At 38.5% G+C, this 27349-nt stretch overlaps 1 protein-coding gene across 2 annotated transcripts; it reads right to left on the bottom strand.

The window, feature by feature from the left end:
• Positions 1-27074, bottom strand: elovl6 (ELOVL fatty acid elongase 6). 2 transcript variants are annotated; one of them, XM_042493331.1, is made up of 4 exons: positions 26971-27074; positions 3236-3367; positions 1945-2096; positions 1-579 (listed from the first exon to the last, which is right to left on the bottom strand). In XM_042493331.1, the coding sequence occupies exons 1-4, from the start codon at positions 27060-27062 to the stop codon at positions 137-139; spliced, it is 819 nt and encodes a 272-aa protein (XP_042349265.1). In that variant the 5' UTR covers positions 27063-27074; the 3' UTR covers positions 1-136. The 2 variants fall into 2 exon arrangements, with proteins under 2 accessions (XP_042349265.1, XP_042349266.1); XM_042493332.1 differs by lacking the exon at positions 26971-27074 and adding an exon at positions 23873-24106.
• Between the last annotated feature and the right edge of the window lie 275 nt (positions 27075-27349).

Below are 27349 nucleotides of genomic sequence, written 5' to 3'. Positions count from 1 at the left end.
ACCTCTGCATCACCCATCATTCTTTCCAACAACCCTTAACCCCTAACAGATTATCTCAAGTCACTGGTCCCTGCTCTCCATCTCCAACTCCCTTTTTCTTCATTATCTCCCTTCTTCCCAAACATATGGCATTTGTTTACTCGCTCTTCTTGGCGACAGCCATGGCTGCTAGCTTGGACTTGCCGACGTAGGCCTCGAAGAAGAACTGAACAAAGAGCACAAAGTAGCTGAGGTACATGAGGGAAGACCACACAATGTTCTGCATGTGGGATGGACACTCCTGGCCCTGCTGCATCCACGAGTACACCAGGTAGTTGACCACACAGCCCATCAGCATCTGGGTGATCTGGGTCAGTGTGATGAACATGGCGAACTTGCGCGACACCTTGAAGCCGGCCGCCCGCAGGGCGTAATAAGAGTACATGACGGCGTGGACCAAGTAGTTCATGGTCATGAACCACCCGCCGCCAGCCACCATGTCTTTGTAGGAGTACCAGGAGTAGAGCAGCACGGTGATGTGGTGGTACCAGTGGAGGAAGATCAGCTTCTGTTTCCTCAGGACGATGAACAGAGTGTCACCTGCAGGTATGACAGAGGACGTTTATCAGTTAATCAGTTATTTATTACTATTTATATTTATTTATTAGGATCCCCATTAGCTAATGCTGTCTCATTAGCTCGTCCTCCTGGGGTCCAACACAGAAATAACACATTACATTAACAAGAACAATTATCAACATTATACACATTCTGAAACCCCTTTGTCTTTCAAAGCTCCATCCTCAAACAATAATTAAATAAAGGGGGAGAAAAAATGTGCAATTTAAATCCCATTTCTACATACATTTCATGACTACTGCAACCAAATTAAACTCCATAAACTAACTTGTTAATCGTGCTAAATTCTGTCAGAATATCACTCAATACGCTAAACACGATACTCCTCTTGATGCATATCAGGGCAAAATCAGCAGCTCAGTTCACATTTTTGGCCAGAATGTGACTTGCCAAACAGTAGCGTATTAAGCATGTTCACTGTAGTTAAAAAATAAACGAAATCCAAACTGCAGCTGGCTTGACCACAGCAAACAGTATAGTATAAGTTCTTTAAATGCAGTACACATCTGGCTTTACTGTACATCTGCAGGAACGGCTTTCATGAGTTCACCTGGAACGCTCAAACTGCCAGTAAGTTTGTTTCTCTCTGGCATCGTCTGTCACATACGGGGGCAGAGGGAAACAGACTTAACATATTTGCCGTTTGGGAGTTGCAGGTGAACTCATGGAAGAAAATGCTGTATGCTAGATGTGTGGCGATTACAGGCCCTGGGGCGGACAGTGAGTCATATACAAATTATATGTAAATCACACTTTTCTCCAAGTCTTCCCCCTCCATACCAAAACACTGACAGAAAGTTTAAACTGAAGAAAAAAAAAGAAAAAAGAAACTGTCAGCATGAAAATGAAACCGACCAAGTGAAGTGAAGAGTGACATGAAGGAAAAAATCTTAAGACTATCATCAAAAATACACATCAGACTGCAAAAAATTAAACAATTTGTAATGCCTGCGATTTAGTTTTCAGTGGAGCTTTGTCCAGTGCCAGTGTCTCCTTTTTTTAATGCCAAATTTTATCTATGATGCCAAAATTTACTGTCACTCCTCCAATTTGTTACAGCAGTAACTGTATGAAATTACTAATGTGTATGTGTTAACTCTAACACCGGGACACACTTCGACTAACAACAGAACACTGGATGACTCAATAATTGTAATTGCAGTTCAGTGACACTATATATTTCAGTTTGGCATTATTACATCTGAACTGTCTAAAAGCACATCGTACCCAGTGAACAGAACATAGACTGTATATAAAGATACATACATATACATATCTATATACAGTCTATGCAACACACCATATGAGACATGCAATAAGACTTACCGAGTTCTGGTGCTTTACTAAGTACAAAGGCGTATGCCCAGAACTTGCTGACAGGCCCGTTGTAAAAGCTCTGGTCACAAACTGACTGTTTAAGCCCTTTTGTCATCAGGATGTACATCATGTAACTCCCAGTACGGATGGCACCAAATATACTACAAGGACAGAGAGACAAAACAGACGTAAGAAATTGTTAAAGTGGGAAAATGTGTGGTTATTTCATTACTGATGGCTGGAGCTTCAATGATGTGTGAAAGTACGTATAATTTTTATTTAATACAAACCATCTATTCTTTTTGGGAGCCTGTACAGAATCCCATGTCAATTAAACCACATTTTTTGTTGGTTTGAAATAAATCCCAGTGCATCCTTTTATAACACTTTGAAACCTGGATCAGTATCACTTTTCTTGTGATGCGTTTAAATGCCTCTCACGGGCTATTTGAACCTTTGAAACCCGAGCAAATTGGTTTGATTTCATTTGAAAACAAGGTGGAAAAAGGCAATGTCCAACTTGGCCAGAAATGTCCCACAAATTTCATGAAATTAGTGAAAGGTGACAAGAAAGTTACAAAAAAAAAGTCTTACAAAAGAGGGGAAGATAATTACAAAATAATTTAAAAAATAGGGGAAATGTCCAGAAAATTATATGTAAAATCATAATAATTTTAAATTAAGAAATTTGTTACAAAAAAATACATCATAAAGTAAACACATTTTCCCTCATTTTAGCACTTTTTGTAGGTTTTTTTCTTTTTACTTTGTTTTTTTTTTTAATTTTTGCTTATTTTCAGGTAATCTTTTCATAACTTTCTGGTATTTTTTGACCATGTCTTATCAATTTGCTCATGCCTTCTCTACTTGTTTTTTTTAAAAGAAATCAAACCAATTTTCTCGGGATTCAAAAGGTTAAAATCAATCCACTAAGTGATTTATTTACCATGTACTTGATCTGTAAAGAGGTGCTTTGGCTCCATAATATCACATCATATATATGCCTCCTGTGACAGATGAACTCTACACTATGGATAGAAATGGCAAACTACTCAGACAAGAGAACAACAAGAGGTTTCAAATCTTTATCTTTTCAGAGTAATTACACATTATATTTATTTGTGAAAAGTACACATAAAGAAATGTTTATGAATGCCATGAATGGCCACTGATCAGACAATGCCATTTAATTATGCCATGGATAAATTGCTGGCCCTTATTTTACATAATAAAGGTTACTCTTCTTGATAAAAAAATTGATTTTTATATACCGGCATTAATAATGTTGGCGTTTTCTCACCTGAAAAGGGCAAGCGTGAGCGACCATAGCACCAGTGGTTTCCTCAACTCAAACTTCTCCCTCTGTTTCATAACATGGCGGCCCCCGAGGATAAAGGCAACGTAGAGCGCAGAGAAGAGAAATGACTTCTTCCTGTAAACACACAAAAAGACCAAAGATAATTTTTTTTCAACTTTTCATTGTCTTGACCGACACAGCATAAAGGGATAATTTGGTATTTATTTAAACGATGAGTCTCATTCTGATATCTCAAGAAAGGTAACGAAGAAAATGGTGTAAACGCAAGTGAAAATTGGAGAGATCTTATTCTTATTGAAAAAATTTTAAGTGCCATGGCTGAATATGTAGCTGATTTGGTAAATGTGAAAAAGGGAAAGATTGCGGAACAAGATCTCTCCTTTGGCGAGACTTGGAAACAGAACAGACCTTTTTGCAAGTCAGTGGGCAGTGCAGGGTACTTCTGAGGATATTTATGTCCACAATTTTAGCTGCAGAGTGAGCACTCTTCACTTTAATATTGCTCTTTGGTACAGGAAGCTGAGGACACAGAGGCAGCTGCCCGAAGGATGACAGACTTTGCACCACAAGGCTCCAAAATGACACTATCTATTTGCTTCTGCTTAGAAGTGGTGAATTTACAGCCCACAGCATATACATATGGGGAAAAAAGGAATGAATAGTCAAATATTTGTCCTGAACAGCCAAATCTGACTCGACTGGCATAATTCTGAATTGGAAACAGTCCTCGTTTCAGTTCTCTGTGAGGTCCTTTCTGTAATATTGTAAGACACTCATAGTAACAATCTGAAAAACAAGCACTTTTAGTGGACCTAAACTGACAATGCACACCTGTCCCGAGTGGTTTCATTAAGCCTGTTTCGCCGCTGCCTGCTGCAGCACTCTCTCTACATACTGGATCAATTTTAAAAATTGTTTTTCCCATTAGACACACAAACATAAGAAAAAAGAGTCCATGTCAAAAAATACCAAAGCTCCTCTTTAATGTGCTGATGATGTTTGGTCTCTTTCAGCAATGCTCTGCTTAATATTCATACAATCACAAGCTGCTTAACAGACCTCTTGCAACAAACGTGAGGAGTCAACAAGATAAAATTGCATAAACGTAAAAATAAAAAATAGTGCAAGATTAATAAATATAAAAGAAGACACCAAAATAAGTCCTAGCACAATGATACGTGAGCAACAAACAGCAATCAGTAAGAAATCCACCCTAAAACTACACACAGCTGTACACCATGAACACTGCATTCCTTCAGCCATGTAACTACACACAAATTACAGGGGACTTTTCCTATATAGATTTCAGTTAAAAGCATTTTGACAGTAGTTACAAAGAGAGTAGTGTCATTTAATGCCATTAGAAACCCCAAATTTCCAGGTTTAAAAAATTAATGTATGCGACCTAAAATCTGCTTCTCTCACTGCTCCATTTCCAGCAGCGCCACTATGATAACTACAACATACAGAGCACAAGCAATAGCTGTACTGACTTCACAAGCAACGCCTAAAGTAATGATTTAAAGATTGGAGTCCAGCTCCAACAGTCACTAAATGCTTAGCTGTCAGTTTACTGTTATTGCTTCTATTCACTTCCATCCTGTGACGCCTGTTTGCCCTAATTGAGTTGTCAGGGATCACTGCTGCGCCACAAGAAGTGGAGGCTTGTGCTGAAGCACCACCTGGCCCAACTGCATCTGAAGGAAAGCATTTCCCAGAGCTCAGCACAATTACAAAGCGCAGGTGGTCTGAGTTGACAGACTGGATGCTGAGTGGGACAGGCAGAAGATTGGGGGCATGCTGCCTAAAACCAGACCAGCTTTGCCGGAAAAGGCTGTTTGGTCTTTTGGACAGGGAGCGGAGTGATATTGGAGCAGGATTAGCCTAAAAAAAAAGTTAGGAAAAGATAAACGTATGACGGTCAGTGTTAGGGGGGTTACTTTTGAATTGTAATAGGTTACAGATTACTAGTGTGACTTCTAATACCAAAACCACATCAAACCGACAAGGGTAGCCCCTTTGTTGGATGCCAGCTTAGGTGAAGATAAGCCAAAGACAAAGATATGCCGAAGAAAGTCAAAAAGAAATAGAATGGATGTTTAATTAAACATATAATCATTTTACTGAAAATATTTATTTTCATATGTAACCTCTGTGAAATCACCAACATCTTAATAAGAAACTGTCATTTAATTACATATTTTTTCTCACTTACAGTAACTAATAGCAATTACATCTATTTTGTACTTTAATTACTGTAACTAGTTACATGTAACTACATACTCCCGAACACTGATGATGTTAAGGTTGCAGGTGTCAGTAGGTTCACTGGCCAGATGTGGAAACGTGTGTTAACTGTAAGTATGTACTGTAAAATCCTTGGTTGAAATTTATGAATAAATGAAAACAGGTTTGCTCTCAGAGGACAGCGCACAGACCGCAGGAATGAGACACTCTGAGTTCTGGGACCAACAGCCTCTGGGATGATGAGTTTTGTATAACAAGGCCCAGGAGTCAGGCTGTTTTCATGCTGCTTTTTTGGCGGTTACACAAAGAGAACATGATTAAAACTTTAATCACCAACCTAAAATTAATTACTGAGTGGAAATTAAGTATTCTATTTAAAGCTTTACATATGTAGAATTGCACTTTACAAAAGGCAAGTTGAACTTCTGTATAGGACAATCTATTCAAGGTCAACTGTCTTTGTAATATACAGTACAGAAGCACGCTGGTATGCTGGTGAAATGGTCTGTGCACAACTCACATCACTAACGCAAACATTTGTCACGGAAGCGTGACATCTGCAACCTGTAAACAGCAATCCATCCTGTTCTTTTCTGCAGCGTCAGCGGGGTGCAGCAGCGACAGCACATAGTTTTGCTGATCAGGTGTGTAGCTAGGCAAGAAAGAGGGAAAAGAGTGCATTTTGCTAAGCCACCTTAAAAAAAGAGAGACAAACGTGGCTGTGTGATAAGCAGGGAGTGGAGAATATATAACAGAAAATCCTTTCATTAGTTTTTGTCAAGTGTGTCACAGAAACTGTTATGCAACCTAAGGGTCATTTTGGAAGATCTAATTTGTAATTTTGTTGTTGTGGCAGCCTTATAAAACAGTCAGCCATGTTATGCCGATTATCAGTTAGCAGTGATGTCACCAACTGCTTAAAAATGTCAAGATCAGCTTGATACCAAAGCTGCAGATTGACTTTGAGCATCCTTTCTTCCCACCTGTCTTCCAAACACATTTCAAATACGACCAGGTTTATGTTTTAAATAGGCACTATTCTTCAAGTTTTCAGGTCCATACTTGTATTTTGAGTTTCTACATGTTTACATGCTTTTATTAAAAAATAAAAAAAAAAAAGAAGAAAAGAAAGTTCACACCATCTGTGTTGGGACAACTGTATTCACCCGCTAACTGAGAAGCTCCATTTAGCGCCTGTCTCTTTAAGCCCCCTCCCGAAAAAACATGGTCTGCTCTGATTGGCCAGCATTTCAAGGTTATCCACATCTAGGCATCGCTGCATCGCCACTGCAATCAGGAGTGACTGTAACAAAGAACAGCGGAAGTTTCTACCATGACAATCACCAATACAAGCTTCTACACCAAAATCTTCACATCCAGATGTGTCCCAGTAGGAATACGATCTGAAACTGGGAAAAATGCGCAACATCAGCAACCAAAATTACATTTCTTCCTGACGTTAGCATGTAGCTTCATGTAAAAGTGAACTTGCAGCTGGGGAATGGTTGTAACAGAGAATAGCAGCACTTTCTATGGTGAAAAATCACCGATAATAGCTTTAAAACCAAAATTATCACGCCTGAAGATGTTCCAACAGGAATATGAACTCAAAGTGTGGAAAAAAATCAACAACATCGGCGACCAAGATTACACATTTCCCTGATGTTAGCATGTAGCTACATGTAGCAGTGTACTTGCAGCTGGGCAATGACCATAACACAGATTAGCAGCACTTTTTGTGGTGAAAAATCACCAGTAAAAGCTTCTGAGCACAAATTGACATGTTCCAGCAGGAATATGACAGTGAAATCAGGGAGAAATTAACAACACTGGTTACTAAGATTTGAGGTTTCCCTGATGTTAGCATGTAGCTACAGCAGCTTACTTGCAACCCAGGGAAACACTGTAATGGAGACCAGCAACACTTTATTTAATTAAAAATCACAAGTGAAAGCTTCTAAAGATATAACATTTTCTAAAAGGAATATGGTCCAAAATCACAAAGAAATGTACAATATCAGCAACCATGTGCACATGTTTCCCTAATGGTAGTAGCAGTGCCAGGAACAGAGGACCACATAGAGAAATCTGTCACCATCTGACATCACCTTATAGCCAAATTAGAAAAAACAGCTGAAAACCGAGTATTTGGAACACTACGAAACCTGTGGTTTTTGTAACGTCTACATATGTTTACCTCAATATTTAAAATTTTAGCCATTTTTTATATGAACCTCCATCACTATAATATCACATATAAGACAGAAAATGAGGAAAAGCATGATAAGTAAAAACTTTCATCACTATCACAGTGAGTATCAACTCCCAATGTTTCTTTGCCTCTCCTCGCTGAAAAGAAAATTATGTCCAGAGCGTGCAGCTTAAGCTATTGCTATCACAATAACAATAACAGCGTCAGCTGTTTAACATAATGGACTTTATTGTGCGTCAGTATGCCAAGAATGAAAGATGCCACTTTTCTGTTCTTGCAGGAAGCCCACAAACTGATTTAGGCCACCTCCACAGAACAAAGGACAAAGCAGTCCAGTCAAAGTCGAAAGGAGCAGCTTTCACAGAATGACAACAGGGTCGGACTGCAGAATGACATCACTGTTTCTCAACTACACACGAAGGAGGGGAGAACAGAGCAACACACAACACACAGTGGCCTACATACTGTAGCGAGGCTGGTTAGACCGAAGAGGAGCAACAATCTCAGCATTCCCCCCTAAGTGTACTGCCGTCAAAGCTGAAAGGTCAAAGGTCAGAATAATGTCAATCAATCACTTTCAATCAATTAATACAGTTACAAGTAGTTATATGGGATACTGTTAAATTTAATTACTGATGAAAGATTACTAAAATATTGTTATAATGTGTAAGTATCCAGTTAGAGTACTGTTATAGTAAAGTTAAAGTATTGTTACAATTAAATAAATCAAAGCGCAAAGCATTATCAGATTCTGTAAATAAAAAAAAATGATATGGCATAATATTAAACAGACTTTTTTTCATCAGCTGATATATTTTGTCACATCGCACAGCCCTAATACGATGTTCAAATCAGTCACCTCATCATCAGTCACAGAATGTTTTTCAAAAAAAATGTTTACAACCGATTAATCATTTGAAGCAAGACTATGACACCTCTTGAAGAAAATGACAGATTCTTCCTCTTTAAAAGTGAAAACTTTAAATTATAAGTGACAAAACACACTTTCTCAGTTCAGTACGCTCAGCAGTTCTGCTGCTACAGCAATGCTTGTTCAGGAATGGCTAATGTTGGCTGATACTCGAAAAGTTTGGATAAAGTTTGTTGTATGAAGGTTGTCACTGAGTCAGTCTGCTGTCCTTTTTAAAATGTTTTTACTATTATCCTGCAACTGTCAACTTGTGGCCAATTTTTAATGAAAAGTTTAATGAGCTAGTGTGAAGTAGCCTTTTAAAATGGTTCAAATCAAATGATAAAAATGTATCAATGGCAAAATAATTTTCATTTTTGTCCATAAAAGGGTCCAAGGACAGAGGGATGTCATATGCTGTAAAGCCCTCTGAGGCAAACTGTGATTTGTGATATTGGTCTTAATAGTGTCATGGATCAATGGATAAAAGGACAAGGACCTATACTGCAGATATAGTGCATGAGAAGAATGCAGATGGAGCAGATCTAGACATTCGAGACTTAGTCAAAACAGCAGGTGAATCATGTACGCCCAACACATGCATCACACATCCATTCAACAAGGACAATCAATTAATGACATGATGATCAGTTTGTTAATTATGGTCCCATCTAGAGTATACTTGACAATAAAGAGGATGATGTATCAGAACAGGAATCAGGAATATTTCATTGATCCCCGGGGAGACATTGTGATATGTTAACAGCTGCTCTGATGTAAAGAATAGAGAATTATAAGAAAGTAGAAATAAAAAGTATGGAAAAATGCAAAAATATGTGCATTACCCTACAATGCTTAACAATAGTTAACTAAATAAATTAATTAACGAAATGTTGAAATTAGATGAAAACTGACTCACATTGGGCTCTAGCTATTAACATCCACCAAAAATGCTTTTTCACAACCATCTGAACTATATCTTTTCATTGAAAGTGCTGTCTGAACTGACCAAAGACTTTTCTTACTATTATTATTTTGGAATACCATTTACCCTTATTATGTATTTGTTTTTTCATATTTTATCCATGTAAAGCCAATATCAGAATTAAGATGATATCAGTATCAAAAAGCATCCCAATGACTGTTGTAATATATACTGTATATATAATGATTCAGCCATAGGACAAAGGTATGAAGGGATGTTCCTGTCTTGTTCTGCGTTTTATCATCTTCTTGTACAAGTACACTAAGCCAAAGGTTAAGATGTGCAGAGCCTACTGTGTTATGTTTAGAAGATGGATTACACTGTCAGAAAAAATAATAAAGGGTAAAGAAACCCAAGGGCACGGTCAAAGCTGACAAGCTGGTCGAGGGTGGTGGGGGAGGTGCTGCTGTTGTCTTTGCAACGGCTCTGAAGTGCCAGCTGCAGCCAAGTTATGTCGGCAGTCACGGGAATGTATTTGAGACATCAGTGTGAATTCACATCATCCCTTCATGCTCCCCAATGCCGCAGCAGCTCTACTCTCTGACCATCAGTATGCAGATTCACCCAAAGAAGTTCTACTTTCAACTGGATTTTCTTGCACTTGAAACAAGCTGCACTTAAAAAAATAAAAGCCAACATACATGTATTTATGATGATTTTCTTCTGATCCAAGCGTCAAAGAAGTGTCATCACTGTTCTGACAAACTTTTTGCATTTTGTTTTTACTTTCTTGCTTTCTTAAATGTTGGGAGGCGAGGGGTATTCGATCTGTTTTTTTAGTAAGTTTAGATGACATGTTAACTGCTGTATCAGTTGTGCATATTGGACTACTAAATGACAACTCCATGTCTTCTTTGTTTAAGATAAAAACTTTAACAAAGAAAGTGTCCAAAAATGCCAAGGTCATGAGATTTGTTTTTTAACTTATCATGAAGGTTTTTGAAGAGTAGTTATTCTTGTAACTGGCTGTAGTCAGGATTTACAGTGTGTATTTTGAGGGTCAGAGGCTTAAAATCTATGACAGTTTCATCATTTATGACTCCCATCTTCCTTAAATTCTCTTTTCAAATAATTTCTACAACCTAGAAACAAATAACAAAGCAAAAACTTGAGGTAAAACAAGCTGATCTATTGACTTTAAGTTGTGACATAAGATGGAAGAAGCTTATAAAATCTTGTACCAATAACAAAATTTCAGTGACAAAACTAATAATCGCAACAAACAAAAGAAAAACAAAACTTGACTCATACAAAAATACATTGCAACTGGCACTACTAAACCTGTCTTCTGTCCACACAGGACAATATATAATAGAGAGAAGAGAGAGGTTTGACTCTGCTGTTTGTCAGAGTGGGCCGAGGCAGCACAAATGAAAAACTACAACGTCAGAGCTCTTTTTGGGAAGGATCAGCATGAAGCAGTGACAGAATCAGCAGAGATTTCTTGCTTGCTGCAACTAAGGTTGGAAACCAGCTGTTTCCCCTCCTGCTGAGATTTCCTCCAGATACCAGTAAGTAGCAGCAGCATCATTTTAGTAAAGTCTAAGTGTCCCAGATCCGCTGCATCACTTCCATATGCTCAAAGTATTTACATGAATGCTTTTGCGCAGCAAAATCTTGACACATTTTGAAATTACACATTTCTGTGGTTCGGAGGGTAAAGGATCAAAACATAATTTTCAATCTAACATATCCTCTTGCAATCATTTGTAAGATATCCTACAAAAACATTCTTACAACATCCCTGTGATATATAATGAATTAGCCCACGAATGGGGTCATCATGTTACGTACTGAACATTATATGGGTTATGTTTAGGCAAGTAAAGTTACTGATTTTAGGTTTAGGCAGGTTAAGTAAAATAGGTTTAGGAAAGTAAGGTTAAGAAGGTTAGGTTTAGGGAAAAGAAACGTGGTGACAATGTATCTGAAAGTAACTTAAACACAAACAAGTCTCCTGGAGGAAGTCCTGGGATTGTTTGATCTATCCACCATCCCAACCTGCCTTCTTATGCAGACTTTCCCCCTTTTTTCACATCTTCATTCTTTACTCCCGTCAGCACATTGATCAAGTGATCACAGCCTTTCCAATTCTGTGGGTGTTAAACAAGTTGCTGGCTTATGACTACATGGGTTAAATACAAATTCAGGTACTTTTTAAAGGTATATGTACAAATACTGCATGATAACAGCTTGACAGAAGACAGTATTATATACTCCTTATTTTGATAACCAATGTAATGAGTAAAATATCAGTTTATAATAAAACCACCAACTGAAAAGACCACGATCAATATGTGTAACCATAATAATATACAACAGAAATTAAAAGTATCACAAGAGCAGGCCTCTCTTTCTCTGAAATATGAGACTCTGGGTGTTGGTCCAGTCTGCACCATAACCAAATCATGCTGAAAATATTAGGGGGAAAAAAAGTGTTCACATCTGACAGAGTAAAGAACATTTAAAGCCAACAAACCAAAACTCCACTGATGCCTGTGCCACTTGAGACCAACAAAAGAGGGTCCTTAACAAACACAGTTAATGAGGGTTCCACTTAACATGTCATTTAGCAGACTGCCAGGGCTTGTTACTCTTATTTTTAAAGATATCCAGACAGCTGCATCAGAGAAAAGGCACACAATTGTACAGAAAACTGGCAGAAATCATCTTAAAGTACTGTAACAGTAAATCACAATAAAGGTGTATTCTATATCATGTAGGTTTCAGGTGGTCTGTGTATGTACTCGTAGCCTGTGTAGTGCTGTTGGTAATATAATAAGGATGTTGCTCGTGCAGCCCCTCCCCTCTCCTCTCCTCCCCTCCCCCACTCGCAGTGTTGTATAAAGCTGCTGGATAACCTGCTGTGAAACTTGGATCTGTATTAGCTGGTCCAGGAGATTTCACCCGTTACGTAATCCTGAGTTTGCAGTCTGAGGATGAGTCTGCACGCCTGGGCCAGTGAGCTGGTGTCTAACTGTCTCACCAACGGTTGTGTTTACAGTGTCACGTATGCACATGAAGCTGTATGTACAACTAAAGTATGCATGTGTGCACAAACACACACAGTCACTCGTGTCAGTTCCCGGGGGGCGGGGTATCTCAAAGTATCTCACTTTGGCAGAGATACTCTGCCAAAGTGTAGGACGAGCAGCAAACCACTAAATAATACCAAGAGGTGCTGTAAGTAAAATCATGCTATTACAGAAAAGTCTGTCAACCAGGGAGAACCCATCTTTAGTCCAGTTAGTAACACACCCATCAGACCCAGTTACTGCATGCAATTTCCAATGTAAAGTAACCAGACTTTCAAAATGCATTCATGCTTTGGTTTAGTTTTTTCTGCATCTGCTGGCCCACATGAGGGGGCAATTTCTCTATTCAGGAATCTGAAGAGTTCATTAGTTGAGTGGTAATTATTTCAGCCTGTTAAGTGCTTAAGAACATCTTGAGTCATGCTTATTTTGAGCAGCAAGACCAATGGCTTGGAGGGAGCTTGTATTGCATATTACTCCACAGTATATGCACAATGTACATTTTTTACCAAAATCTATGCACCTTGATTGCATCTCTGTACTGTCAACTCACTGTATTGAAACTATTTTTTGCTGCAATCAGCAGCTCTGTTGGTCAGTCTCACAACATTTCCCCATCCTCTGGCGGCCACGGTTTTTGCCCAGTGAAGCTGGAATTTGGCGTGAAGGTTGTGTGTGTGAAGGAGCGTGTCTGTGTTCTCGCCAATTGGCTAAAAGAGGGGGCATCAAAAACGAGTGGCGACAGCAACCAATTGCTGTGTCATCTACCGTTGCTTGTGTCTTGGCCAAAAAAACTTCATTTAAACACACCACAAAGACTACACACAACCCGCTCGAACTGGGCAGACTGCAGACATTTCTTAGCCAGTTAGCACATTAACAACTCACCTAACTTTGAACAACCAAATATTTATTTAACACAAACAATGATGAACTGTTTCTGTTAAAGTCCTCGATGGCTGAAAAAAAAATATTACCTTATAAAACATTCCTTTAAATATCAAGCCCTTTTGACTTAATTCCTTTGTTTGCTTTCCTCACCTGTTTCTCTTCTCGTGCACTGAGCTGAACTGAAACAGTGTGTGTTTTCTTACTGATAGGCTTCGCCGTCCCCGATGAAAATTCAACATGCTGATTAGGCCACAAAGCTGCCAACAAGGGCAAAGTAGTGCCAATGGTGGGCGACACCACATAAACTAGGGCAACAGATGCTCACCAACGGACCAACATCAACCAACACTTGACCAACAACTTCCAAATGGATTCACAGACTTGCGCAAGATTTTGTGAAAGACTGGCCATGAGCCAAACAGCTGATTAACTGTTATTGCCAATTGGCAAAAGGGGAGGCAGCGTGAGTGGCCTCTCACAAAAAAAGGCATATAACTTCTACACAGATTCAGATGCTGAAAATTCTTGTTTCACTAAAGTCGACAAAGGCAGTAGCTAGGCTTCTTTTCAAAAGATATGGAGATGGAAAACACTACAAACTGTGGCTACACATACAGGCTCTGGATTGCAGTTACATGGACATGAATAACCCGTTTATGGGGCTTAGCTAGGTTATTATTATATTCGGGATATGGTGTCTACATAAGCACAGAGAAATCAGGTTAATCATATTCACTGTATCCATCGCATTTTTTTCCAGAGCACTCCAGCAAACATTTTCAGGTTTCCCATAAACAGAATAAAGTGTTTACATGCTCAAACACAGAAATACTCCAAAGACCTGATTATAAACAGGTTATTCGTGTACATGTTAATGCATACTGTGTCTCTCCCTCTGTTCAGCAAACAAAAGGTCCACAGCAGAGTTTACGACCACTGGCGTATATGGACCAATGTTTTGATGAGCGAGTGACAAATTTGTTTCTATCTTGTGCTCTACTTGCACCTAAAAATGGCACACATCAACACAGTCACACATGGGTGACAATACACATTGCTGGATTTGCAGAGGACAGTAATGCAATTACGTACTGCATGCAAGCAATGCTATTCCACTTGATTGGAAGTTGATGGAGATAATGTGCCAAGAAAAGATGCCATGCTCTTATAATTCAGGGAAGATGAAGACTGGTATCAAATGAAAACAACACAGATTTTAAAAATATTTTCAGAAATTATGCAAAAATGAAAATGCGCAGTAAGCCAATGCATACAAAATAAAACAGACAGCACAACAAACAGCTCTTTCACTTGTTTGCATCAAAGCTTTTCCTTGACGGCCTGATGAAATCTGAAAGTGAAACCAGAAGCAGCAACACCTCAGGCAGACTGTAATTCCTGAGGAGCCAGCCCACATCTTCATCTTTGCCCTCACCAGCCGTGAAAAGGAGAGCAGCCTCGCAAACATCAAGCCTGGGGTGGACTCTGGGTTAACACGGTCAGAAATGATCAGCATCATCATGTGCTGCTCGCGTTAAAATGGCAGCAGCATGCAAAAGCAAGGCCTTGTAAATTCAACTGTATGACCATCAGGAGGAACCTCTAGAATTGCACTGGGAAATTAATTTAACTCATTCATCTATTTTCTCTTCATATAGCAAAATAATAGATGCTATTTGCTTTCATGTGATTTGTTTTCACATTGTCACACTGGATTTAGATTTTAGATTTCAGGACAGCGTTACCAGCAGTAATCATGAAAATTAGTGGCGGTGGGACAGCGTTCTTCTGGAAACATGGTGGCCACACTGGGGTAACCCCCTGTGAGCAGATTCATTTCATGCCGCAAACCCCCTTCAGTATTGTTAGCTATGTTAGCACCACTAAGCCTGATGTCACTGCTAACGCTGCTCACAGTGATAACAGAGTTAACAACGCTAAAGGGAATTTGCACTTAAAGATAGAGCCATTTACTCAACAGAACGATCAAGGGAGACTGAAGGATGGGTACAATGTTCCCATAGAAACGCTGTTCAGTTGGGATGCCATGAACTGGCATGAAGGCAATCTCACTATTTGGGATCAATAAAGTTCATCCACTAATCCTTCCTTCCATCTTATTAGCAGTAATCAAAAAATGAGCGGTGCCACGAGCCAGCTCCCACCAGACAGTATACCAATACCAATATTCATCAATTTGTTTTGTTTCCATACAAAGTTTTAAAGTTTGAAGAGGCTACGACAGGTCGTAAATGCTCAACAACATTTTCGCTTACACTAAATATTAGCAAAAGTCAGGGACTGTATCATAGTAACTCGGTGTGAGCTGTAAATTCACCACTTTTTCACTTAACAATGCGGTCTCTCGCTCCCTCTGTGTCGCTGCCTGCATGTCTGCTGCTGCAAAGAGCAGTGAAAGGTAAGAGCACTCACTCCGCAGCAAAATCTGGTGATTAAAATGTCTCCAGAAGTACTGCACGGAAAAAACAACTGACTGACATGATGCAATCTTGGTCGACTGATTATCTCCTACTGATGATTCAAGCCTCAGTCTTTCAAGGGCCAGACCTACAATTCATAGATCATGACGCATAACCAGTTAAATATACTCACAGCAGTTAGCCAATAAACAGTTAAAGTTTAACCATTGACATTCCTATTATGTATCCTTTGTTAGTTGCTTGCCTGTACTGCTTACATCTAGAAATGTATTATTTCATTATTTCTTCCAAATGTAATCCACTATAGAAAAAAAACAACAGCTAAATTCTTTAGATTTAAAAAAATAAAATAAATAATAACAAACATAATTCGACCAACAAGAGAAAAGCTATTTAATGACCTTTGAAATGATACCCGGATGCCAAATTTAAGACGAGGGTATCTATTGGTCTAATCCATCCAACAGCAGGGCTCAAGATCTCTGGGACAATAGGCTTCACTGCTCCTGGACTGAATAAGTAACATGAGACTTGGAAGGAAGAGAATTATCTCCTGAACTCATCAGGTAGGAACCTGACCTTCAAGACTCGTCAGTGAGCTGCATTACTTCTGTGCAACATCCCTATACCCCTCATAAAGCGGACAAATCATATAAAAAGTGGGATTCATTAACAGAATACACAAAACAGACCGCAACAAAGATCTTGTTGTTCATATTCACTGCAGCATTCTCAAGCTCTGCATCGCTTGTTATCAGTCCAGAGCAAAACCACCAGAGATCCATCAAAAGAACTCAGATCCGTAGGGATGCTGTCCACCCCAGGAGCTTTTCAAAACAGAGAACATAGATTCCAAGCAACCTGCATGGTAATGAAGAATGATGACGTCTGTGGGAGCACAGAGTGAGTCAGCAGGTTAGAGATGTGTGTACAACAGACGGTAACAGATCTCTTTTGGACGGCAAAGCCACACTGCAAAACAATCCTGGCCATACAGGATACATAACTGGCCATTTTTAAACTGCAGCAGATTGTAACCATCACACAGAATCACATCAACTGCATTGCTATAGGGGGGAAAAATAAATTTCAAATACATCTACACAATGCAAATGCTCACTCTGACTGACATACACAATCCTTAATAGTATATTACACAGCCGTCTTACATTAGACCATTTCCATTTGATTCTTTTGCATGACGATTTTTCACCATGTCATAAAGCGTGCAGTCTGCCTGTGGCTGATGTGCTCTGAATTTCAAACGGCTATGCAGCGAAGCAGCTGAGCTTTCGACATTGTTATAGGAACATATTTATAAAGCAGCATGCCAGATGTTTTAACTCTAATGGCAACAGTCCAAATATTGCCAAAAAATCTGTCTGGGAGCAACATCTCTCCAAACTCTTTGGTATCACAAGTATAATTAGAGTAACCAAAGTCTAGATGTTAGTCTGTGTAATTTAACACCATTTATTTCAATAGAAAAGGTAAAATCACTTATGTAAACCTATAGTTTTCTAGAACAAAATCAGACATCAACATCCTGTGAAATTCCCACCATGCTAATGTAAGATTAAACCTTCAACAGTTACACAACTAAATGCAGACATTATAGCATAGTTGGACAGAAAAATGCACACAAGCTGAACGCAATCAGTTGTTTTATGTTCTTTTTGTAAAGAGATATTCTGAAGGCTGCACTTTAAAGGTTCAGTATGTTACTCTGGAGAAAGATAGCTGATTGTTGAGTCTCATTCCCAGGTCATAAAACACTGACGCAGTCCTACTATCAGTAGGGCTGCAACTAATTTTTATTTTCATTGCACACAACAGGAGGCTGTTCGGTCAGAAGCGTTCTCACATACTGGAAACACTCTGTTTGGTTTAGATGAGGGGCGGCGTCTGGACAGAGCGTGCAGGAGGCAGGACATGATGCCAATTACACCGCGGTCACGTAGCCTGTTTGGATTTTTGTCACAAACAACTGAGTCTCTTGCTATTCTTTGAATTCGTCACATGATTTCAGCTTCAGTCTTAATGACAGAACTTCCTGTATCTCATCATCTCTGGCTACACTTTTAATGCAGTCTTTGTGTAAATAAACCTCCTTCATCACCCTCAGATATCTTTATCTACTGGTTTTGCATGAACTGCATGACAGAAACATAATCAACACGCTCACTAGCTCGCTGTGAATTCTCAGGACAATCTGCCATTTTTATGCACGCATAGGCTCAAACGGACATTACATGGACTTTGTATGAGGAAGCTGGAAGAGTACACTCTGTCTGATGTCCGATCCAACTTATTCTTATTTTCTTACATACAGCTCCTCCAGATAATGTCAAGATAAAATCAGGTTTGCATGTGTAAAAAAGAGTTAACATATTCAATTTTGTAAATAAGAGAAAAAGCAAAGAAGGATATAAATTAATTTAAAATAAGGATATGTGTTGAATACAGGCGGGCAAATATCACCCTGCTGAGATGCCAGGTATGTAATCGACTTCACTTTGCACTCTCTCAGGTCCCAGCAGGTGCTATGTGATGCTGCTGACGTTCCTAAAATAACAGGAAAACATTGGTGACAGCAATATTTGACGTACTGAAACTTTTTGTCCACTCTCCTAATCTTGCATGCAGAAACAATTTGTCTTATTAGGTCTGCGGCATCAATTTTCCTTGAATGTATATTACAATTGCTTATTACTTTGGTTTGGCTGCCCACAATTTCAAAAGCAATGCCAAAATTTACAAACTGTCACCGCTCTCATGCCATTTGTGCTGTGGAGATTAATAAGGGTGTACACTATGCATGTTTTAAACTGTATATCTTATATATTGTCCTGCTATTATAATGTTTGTTGATGGAAAGAAAAAGGATGACATGTTGCTCAACAACAGCATTAAGGTCCATGTCCACTCCTTCCTCTTCCTTTTCCTACTCTTCTAAAAACTGGCTGCTTAATCATCCTCGCTTCACAATGCTGAGCTGTCTGCTACCAGTCTCAGGGGAACACATCAGATCAGTGTACCAGTCTCCATTCATCCCCGCAGAACAATGACATGAATACACAGTACATGAACAGTGTGTATAGATGTCTCACCGTGTCTGTTCTGAAACGCATGTATTACTTAAGCTTAGGACCAACAATTCCTTTCCAAAACACAAACATCTTACTTTGCGTGTATCACTACTATGAGTGATGAAAAGTAAAAGCACCTCAGGCTGACCTAAGAACAGTAAATAATTTGGATTCATCAGCAGAATAATCTGAAGTGGTCTATTGACTAAACAAAGCAAAATGATTTCTGTCTCATTCAACAGCTGAAATTATCATTATGAAAAACAATTTGGGGAAAATATGTATTCCTCCTTTAACAATGATAATATAAGATCAAATAAATGCAAAATTGAGTGAGTAAGGGTTGTAGTAGTCCACAGATTACGTCAGCCAGCTAGCCTACTGGCTAAAAAGTATAATACCAAAATCAACCACGACTTGGCTCATATTCTGACCACTTTTTAATAATAATTGTTTGGAAGTATCCAAATTTAAATATACCATAAATTCTTACTTTTACTTTTCTTTTCTTGAGCGTAATTTATCAACACAGATCCCCCACCTCTGGTGGTCAGCTCCGCCTCCATAGTGACAAATGGGTTTTTTATGTTAACCCTTTGAAATCTGAGCAATTTGGCTTAATTTCTTTTGAAAACATGGGAATTGGGTGAGAGGCAAATTGAGAAACAAAAATGGCCCAAAAAATTAGTAAAAAAAAAAAAAAAAAGGAAAATGAATTAAAAAAAAATAAGGGAAAAAAAAAAAAAATGTAAAAAAAAAAAAAAGAAAAGTGAGAAAGTTTTTGAAAGTTTATGTCAGATTTCAGGGGGTGTGTTCAATTGCTCACTTACAACAATGAATGTGAGCAACTGGTTCACACTTAAAAACATTCATGTCTCACCTCAATCAGTGATGTCACAGCGGGCATTTTTTTAGCAGCAGTCAAAACACTTACGGTGACATCATCGTAGTTTGAACCCTCTGAACTTCAGCCTACATCAGTGCACATGTATGTTGTTTACAATGGGATGGGCAGTAGCTGTGTTGTGTAGCAGCGCCAAAAGAAGAGAAAGAAATCATTAACAAAATGTGTTGCAATTTATTACCAATCTATTTATATGAGCCTAAAAATAATGAAAATACAGCCGTATTTTGCTTATTAACCCCATAATAACCTGAATCAACATCAGTTTTCTTGTGCTGTGTTGAATTCACAAGCTATTAAACCCCTGAAAAGCTAAGCACATTAGTTTGATTTCATTCAAAAATATGAGGAAAAAGGCAATGAGCAAAATGGCGAGAAATTAGTAAAAGGTGACAAGAAAATGAACTGGAAATTAGTTTTTAAAAATGAGAAAAAAATTCAAAATTCTTGGGAAAAATATCCAGAAAACTCTATGTGTAATTATTGTATACATCTATTTTATTTCTTTTTTTTTAAGGATTTTTTGGAGGCCATTTTCTTTTTTTTTTTTCTTTTACTTGATTTTAGGTCATTCACTTGTTTCCTTTTTATATACTTTTATTTTGTTAATTAACTACGTTTTGAATAATGACAAATAAATCTACCTTATACCTTGTGCCTTCAACTTTTTATTAATTTTTTACTAATGTCTGGCTAATTTTTGGGCCACGTCTTAAGTTGCTCATCACTTTCCATGATTATGAAAGAGGTCAAACCATTTTGCTCAGCTTTTAAAGTGTTAAAATATGATGAAAACCAGTACTGGGAGGTGCAAAGAGAAAATAATAAATAAAATGTGCAAGTCTATAGTTTAAGCCACTGCATGGTAAAAAAAAAAAAGCACTACAGTTACATACAAGTTCCCTATTACAAGCACTAAACAACTGCTTTATTTTTTTTTCTATTTTGAATGATGCTTGCTTTCAAACTAATTTATTCTTGTTTGTTTCTTTGTTTCTCTGTCTCCCCCTTAAGTCATGAAAACATGTCATGCTTAGTCAGTCGCTATAAACAACCCATCAAATCCCATTTTCTGTGGTGGTCGTTGCCTCTCTCAGCCATGTGCACTGGTCCAGTCTGACATCCTCCACTACAGGAGCAGCGCAGAGAAGTCAGCACAGATCAGCTGCACCGTGATTGGCTAATACTCTGTCAGCCGACATCAGAAGATTAACGTGATTGGTCGGTTGTCAGTACCAGGGTATGGACAGCTCCTACACACTGCTGCCATGCCGTCTCTCACGCACACACAGATTTCCTTTCAATGAATAAGAGTGAAACTGAGACTGGCTGCAGGAGCTCCACTCACTCCAAATTTGTGTTCAAAATAATTCTCTAAAAGTGACTCTTTTCTCCAAGCAGTCCAAACAGATGATACAAGAAGCCAGCCTCCTGCTCACCGTGTGCCGCAATTTACAAACCAACTGCCACTGCATGCTTAATGAAGCCTATGCTAACTTAACGCATGACTCATTTTGTTTTGCTAAGAACCATTTCTCTGCCCAACCTGGCACGGACCTGGACAATAATGACCTCGCAGTGAGTGAGTTCATGCAAAGGATGGTTGGATGGGCCAGCACATGACCTACATATGAAATGCATCAATGCACACAACAACCACAAAGCAATATTGACATAAGTCTGGGATAATGTTGCAGTTTGTGCAAAGCCTGGCAGACACTGCCCTGGGCAAACATGACACTGCAGACAAGAATGACATGTTAAATCACACTCCTCAGGCATTACGAGAGCTCTGCTGCAGCTTGTTTAGTCATTACTTACAAGTATTTCATTCTTTTTACAATAACTTGTATCGTTTTAAAGGCTAATCTATTAAACCAAAAGTAAATCAACAGTAAATTGAAAACTATTTTAATGATTTCAGTACTCTTTTTTTAGCAAAACCATCTAACACTCTGAATTTGGCTTCTCTTTTGTGTGTATTTTCTACTTTATTCAGTATTATATGATTACAAATGAAATATTTGAGTTCTGGGCTGTTGATTGCACACAATAAAGTCATTAGGGACTGTCTGCTATTTATGAGAGGAGGGGCTGCAAAACGGCGGAGGCATTTCAGATCATTTTTTTAAGCATTGCAGAGGGAGTTAGGCTTTTTAATTTGGCTTAGAGAATGACATTTAACTTTAAATGTTTTTGTGTCATTCTAAACACACTTTCAATCCCAAAACCGGCAAGTGGGTTCTAAAGGTGTTTTCTTTTTTAAAACAAATCTCAAAAATCACACCATTTAGTACTGTGAAATATGGTCATTTATAGTAAAGGGAGGATCATGTATTTTCCAGTCACTCAGGGAGACTCAAGAAAAAAATTTGTGGCTCTTGGGAAAGTCATGATGAAGAAAAGGAATTACGTCACACCCCAGCCACTCCCCTACTCTGATAAATAAGGAAGTTTTCCCAGTTGGCTTAGGGGAGGGAATTCAACTTTAAACAGTTGTCTTATATATTTATTTTAAATGCCCTCTGACCCCCCTCCCAAAAAATAAACAGACTTGCAAGTGGGTTTTACAGGCATGTTGTCTCAAAAAAAAAAAAAAAAGAAATCACACAAATTTTTCTTTTCTGTCAAATTTTTTTGTTTAGAGGAGGGCTATTTAACTCTAAATGGCTGTATTTTAAATGTATTTTATTGCCAATTTTAAAAGAAAACATGCCTTCAGATCCCAAAAGCAGATTTGGGAGCAATGTTTTCTCAAAAAAATGCCAAAATTATTCCAGTAATCATAGCAAGAAAGTGTAAATAGCAGAAATTAGCATTGTATTTTCACATTTCTGACAGTCTTTGAACATATTATGTGTAACAAAAGCTTCTATCTTAATTTCTTTTTTGCTAAATATAAGCTTAAAATAGTGATTTTTCATCAAAATCACTTTATTTCACTCAAATTTGGCCAAAAATAAACTAAAAAAAAAAACATGAAACAATGTCACACCTCAGCCACCCACTCCTATGATAAATAAAGAACAGTCCCTTATAGTCAGATGAATTTATAAGGAAAATGGTTGCAGATTGTTGTAGATTGACCCTACCATGACTACAAATGTATTCTTAAATTTGATTTTAAATCTTTTTTTTTAATTTTATCTTTGCACCTCTCTGTCTGCTCTTATGCTATTTTACTGATTTTTATTTTTCAAAAAAAAAATCATTTAGTAAGTAATTTACCTTGTATATCATCTCTTTTATTGTAAATCTATCTATAATTATGTTTTATATTTTATTGCTCTGTTGTATATGTTCTATACAATTACTGTGACATCTATAGTCTTTAAAAATGCCTGCACAGAAACGTTAGCCTCCTTTCACTGAAATAACTAAGATCTCCTCTGAAGGTGATAACCATGGCATGACTGAGGCTTTGGTTAAATGTGCCATTGGGCCAAGGACTGTCTACATGGATGAGGCAGCTGGAGCCATGGATGACCTTTACAATACTATCGCGGTAACTGATGCCGGGAGAATAAATCACGGGGAAATCAAGGACAAATCCTGCCCGTTAAAGATGCACAAAGCATCCACGGGGTGCCATGTAGCGTCCGGTGCGGTCGTGCAGGCTTGAAGTGTGGCAGAGCATCGCATCCGCACGAGGCTGCAGGCCTGCGTGAATTTGTTCATTTCACGGAGCACGAAAGCAGCAATATGCGGGTGATGACAGAGAGCTTGATATAACAGGATACGGCGAGGTTTAATCCCGGTGAGCGAGGCGGATGCATGTGCACGGTCACAGCCTCCGATACACACGCAGCACGTACACACATCGCGTTCAATTTGCGGAGGAAAAAAATGAAACGTGGGATTAAAAATCGAGGCGCTACCGTTGCGCGGCAGCAGTGTAGCCTTACCAGTTCTCCTGCATCCATCGGATGGCTTCGTCCTCGTTGAACTGTCGCTCGAACTCGTACTCTTGCAGAGCTAGCACCGACATGCTCACCGCGCTGTGTTGCTTGTTCACGCCGCTGAGACAAGACGAAACTCGAGGTGTTTCTGTTTAGTTAGGCTGTTTCCTCGCAACCCTCGACTCGCATCGCTCGCGCTGCTGTCTGGACCTCGCGGTTGTGCGCGAGCAGCTAGGCAGTGGCGGCACCTTCCTCCTCTACCGGCTGTCAGAGCCTACGCCCTCTTCCTCAGGACGGTGGACTCTGGGTCCTAATGCCGCCCTGGCTCTTCTTCTTTGTCATTGTAGTGCCTTTGAAATTCAGCTCAGTACAATACAAGTTTTAAAAAATAAAAAAAGAACAAGAAGCAATGCATATAAATTGTCTATAGATAATCTGACTAGATTATCATTCAATTCAGTTTAGTCGCATAAGCAGACTATAAAACAATGCATCGACACTGATATACAAATAGCCCCACCACCTCTCCTACACAGGAGCAAGACAGAGACTTTATGGTGGTTTTGTGTCTTTTTGTCATCATTATATGTCTCCTTATGGTTGTTTAATGTATTTTTGTAATTATTTGGGTTTCTGAGATAATTTTGTGTCATATATGGTTGTTTTGTGGGTTTTTTTGGTTGTTTTCAGTTGCTTTGTGGTCAGTTTGTGTATCCTTGCGGTTGTTTTCAATTCAATTCAGATTAGTTCAACTCAATTCAAGTCATACAACTTTATTAATCCCACCAGGGGCAATTAGTTAAGAGCAGCATGTCAAGACTATGAAACAAATGCATAACATATTTGCAATATTCAACAAGGCAAGTGCACCAGGAGCCAAGGAACATAGAAAATAGTATGTGCCAGTAGTTGATAATATGCACAATTTAACAACACGGTATAGACCACACTGTATACACGTGTATGACACCTACAGGGAATTTATAAGTCCGATTGCCCAAGGGTTAAAAGATTTAGGATGCCTGTTAGTGTTGCAAGCAGATAATGCATAACAATGCCCTGATGGCAACAGAGAGTTTTCCATCTCTTTGTGGTCTTTTTGTGTCTTGAGTCTCACCCTGGTCGGTACATTTTAATTTCAGTCTTGCAAGTGAAGGCCAGGTGGCCCCTGACACTTTGGCACTGTTCAGTAATCAATCCGTGTTCAATGCATTTTACCCCAGTGCTGGACCTTGTACATTTGGCTGCCTGAGCCAGCTTAATGTATAACAAACAAAAGAATATGGTATGTGCAATTTAGCAAATGTTATCTTTTTCTATTTTTTTTTTGGTGCGATACGCCCTGGATGATGTTTGCCTTTTCATTTTCTGTTACTCTGATGGTCTCCATATTAACTTTTCTCTATATCCATCATTGATGTTGAATGTTCTGACTGTGATGATCTTTCACTGATGAACACATAAACGTGAACTGCATTGCCAGCAGGCTACTACAGGTGTTACCACGACTACAGTGATGCGTCGTTGAAATTTTCTAAAGAAGAAATGTTATCCTGAAATCAGTCTTTACGATGAAATACCAAGATAGGCACATTTTTGTACTAATTTTGTATGTCTTTTGTGTCTGTATGTTATACTTGTTTGTGCTACATATGCATCTGCTGTGAAAATTAATTTTCTCCATGAAGACAAATAAAACATGTATGTGCTTTTGAAGTTGTAACCATTTAACTATTTGCATTTTTAGTTTAAAAATGGACTTAGCATTATGTTAAAATCTTTCTCTGTGTGTCATATCTTTTACTTACTAAATATAGAAAACAAACATTTAATAGCTGAATAATTTGACAGTGCACTCATTTGATTATTTTTTTGGTAAAATCTCTGTGGTGTTTTATATAACATTTGTTAAGAAAAGCAATGCCAATTGGGAACTACTGGATGTTCAAATGCAGTTTTTTACCAGCACATTGCTTGAGAGACGAGACATGGTTAATGGTTGTCAGATCATGTGAACATGTATTTGTTTCAGTTTAAAACATGAATGTCACTTTTGTTGTTTGAATTTTCAAAAATTTAAAATTTTCAAACTACTAAATACATTTTTTAAATTAGATATACACCAGAGATGTTCAGTATTACAATCAGGTAGCTTGACCACTTTGTTGCTCAATCATTAGCCATTTCCCAGTGTTTTAAAAGACTGATGTAATGACTGTTTTATGAACTTAAACAGGTGGGAACTATTTCTTAATCTGGCGAAAAGACAAATAGGTGGGGTGAGCCCTTTCGACAACGCCTGAGTGAACTTTTACCTGGATAGTGACGACAGGGCTGCAGGCAAACACAGACACATGCGTACACGAACACACAGTGTTGTTTCCTCCAGATTTGTTTGCATGTTATACAATTTAAGCACTGAAAGTACTGTCTGTCTGGCAGATTTACCTTTGGCTGGCGGGCCGATGATATCTGAATATATTGCAACTTGCCTTGGACTTTCAGCACATTTGATGTCATACTCAAACACAGGGCCAAAATCCAAACATGGAGAAACAATGTAGCTGATGGATAGATTAATTCTTATGACATTGTAACGGGGTATCTCATTATCAGCACAACCATATGAATAAAAGATTTCCCCATATCTTAAACTGTTTGTCATGGGTTCTTTGATGCAAGCAATACGCTGACATTTATAGAAAATGTATGACTTTGGCATGGCGAAACCACAATACTCTGACAAAATGAGGTTTCCAGAGCATCAGAACAAATTATCTCTGCACTCACATCTAAAGGTAGGTCATTAAATTTACCCACAACAACCACCAGTCTAGCCATATTTGCCCCTAAACTGACTGATGTACCAACTGTGGGAACAGTAGCTGTAGAGCAAAAATGCCAAACATACTATCGTTGCAGAAACATGCAGAAACAGGGACCAGTGTCACTAAACCTGTTGCTCTGTTACATGCTGAAGCCTTTACAGGATTCCCCACAAAACCACAATACTTAAGTCATACTCCTATTTATTCAATATGTGGACTTTGCCTATTTATTATTTTTTTTGTTAAGTGAGATTTATAAGGTGCCTAATAGCTTACCTGGTGGAGCGGGTGTCCCATGCACAGAGGCTTTGTCCTTGTTGCAGCAGCCGTGGGTTTGATTCCAGCTCCGGCCCTTTGCTGCATATCATCCCCTCTCTCTTCCACCTTTCACTCTCAAAGTATCCTGTCAAATAAAGGTGAAAAGCAAAAAAATAAATAAATGAACAGTGAGATTTAAATTAAAAGTCACTCCAGGTGAAATCACATCCATTGCAGTATGTATTATTGTACATAAAAATAAATGTTTTTCTTTTTTGTATGACAGACATCTGTGTATTTGTGCAAATTAACTGGAGTTTATACTCATCCGCTGAATACTTTACTCTAAATGCAAAATGTTGTTTCGGATTGCATTGTGGTCTACTGAGTCTACCAA

Source organism: Plectropomus leopardus, chromosome 9, assembly GCF_008729295.1.
Source record: "Plectropomus leopardus isolate mb chromosome 9, YSFRI_Pleo_2.0, whole genome shotgun sequence".
Classification (NCBI taxonomy): domain Eukaryota; kingdom Metazoa; phylum Chordata; class Actinopteri; order Perciformes; family Serranidae; genus Plectropomus; species Plectropomus leopardus.
Note: the sequence above shows the minus strand (reverse complement) of the source record. Positions and strands in the feature narration are given on the sequence as shown.

Coding starts and splice junctions, on each gene's coding strand:
- elovl6 (XM_042493331.1), bottom strand. CDS start 27,062: ATGATATGCAGCAAAGGGCCGGAGCTGGAATCAAACCCACGGCTGCTG. Junction 3,368..26,970: donor TGGGACACCCGCTCCACCAG/GTAAGCTATTAG, acceptor GTGTGTTTACAG/GAAGAAGTCATTTCTCTTCT. Junction 580..1,944: donor TAGTAAAGCACCAGAACTCG/GTAAGTCTTATT, acceptor TCATACCTGCAG/GTGACACTCTGTTCATCGTC.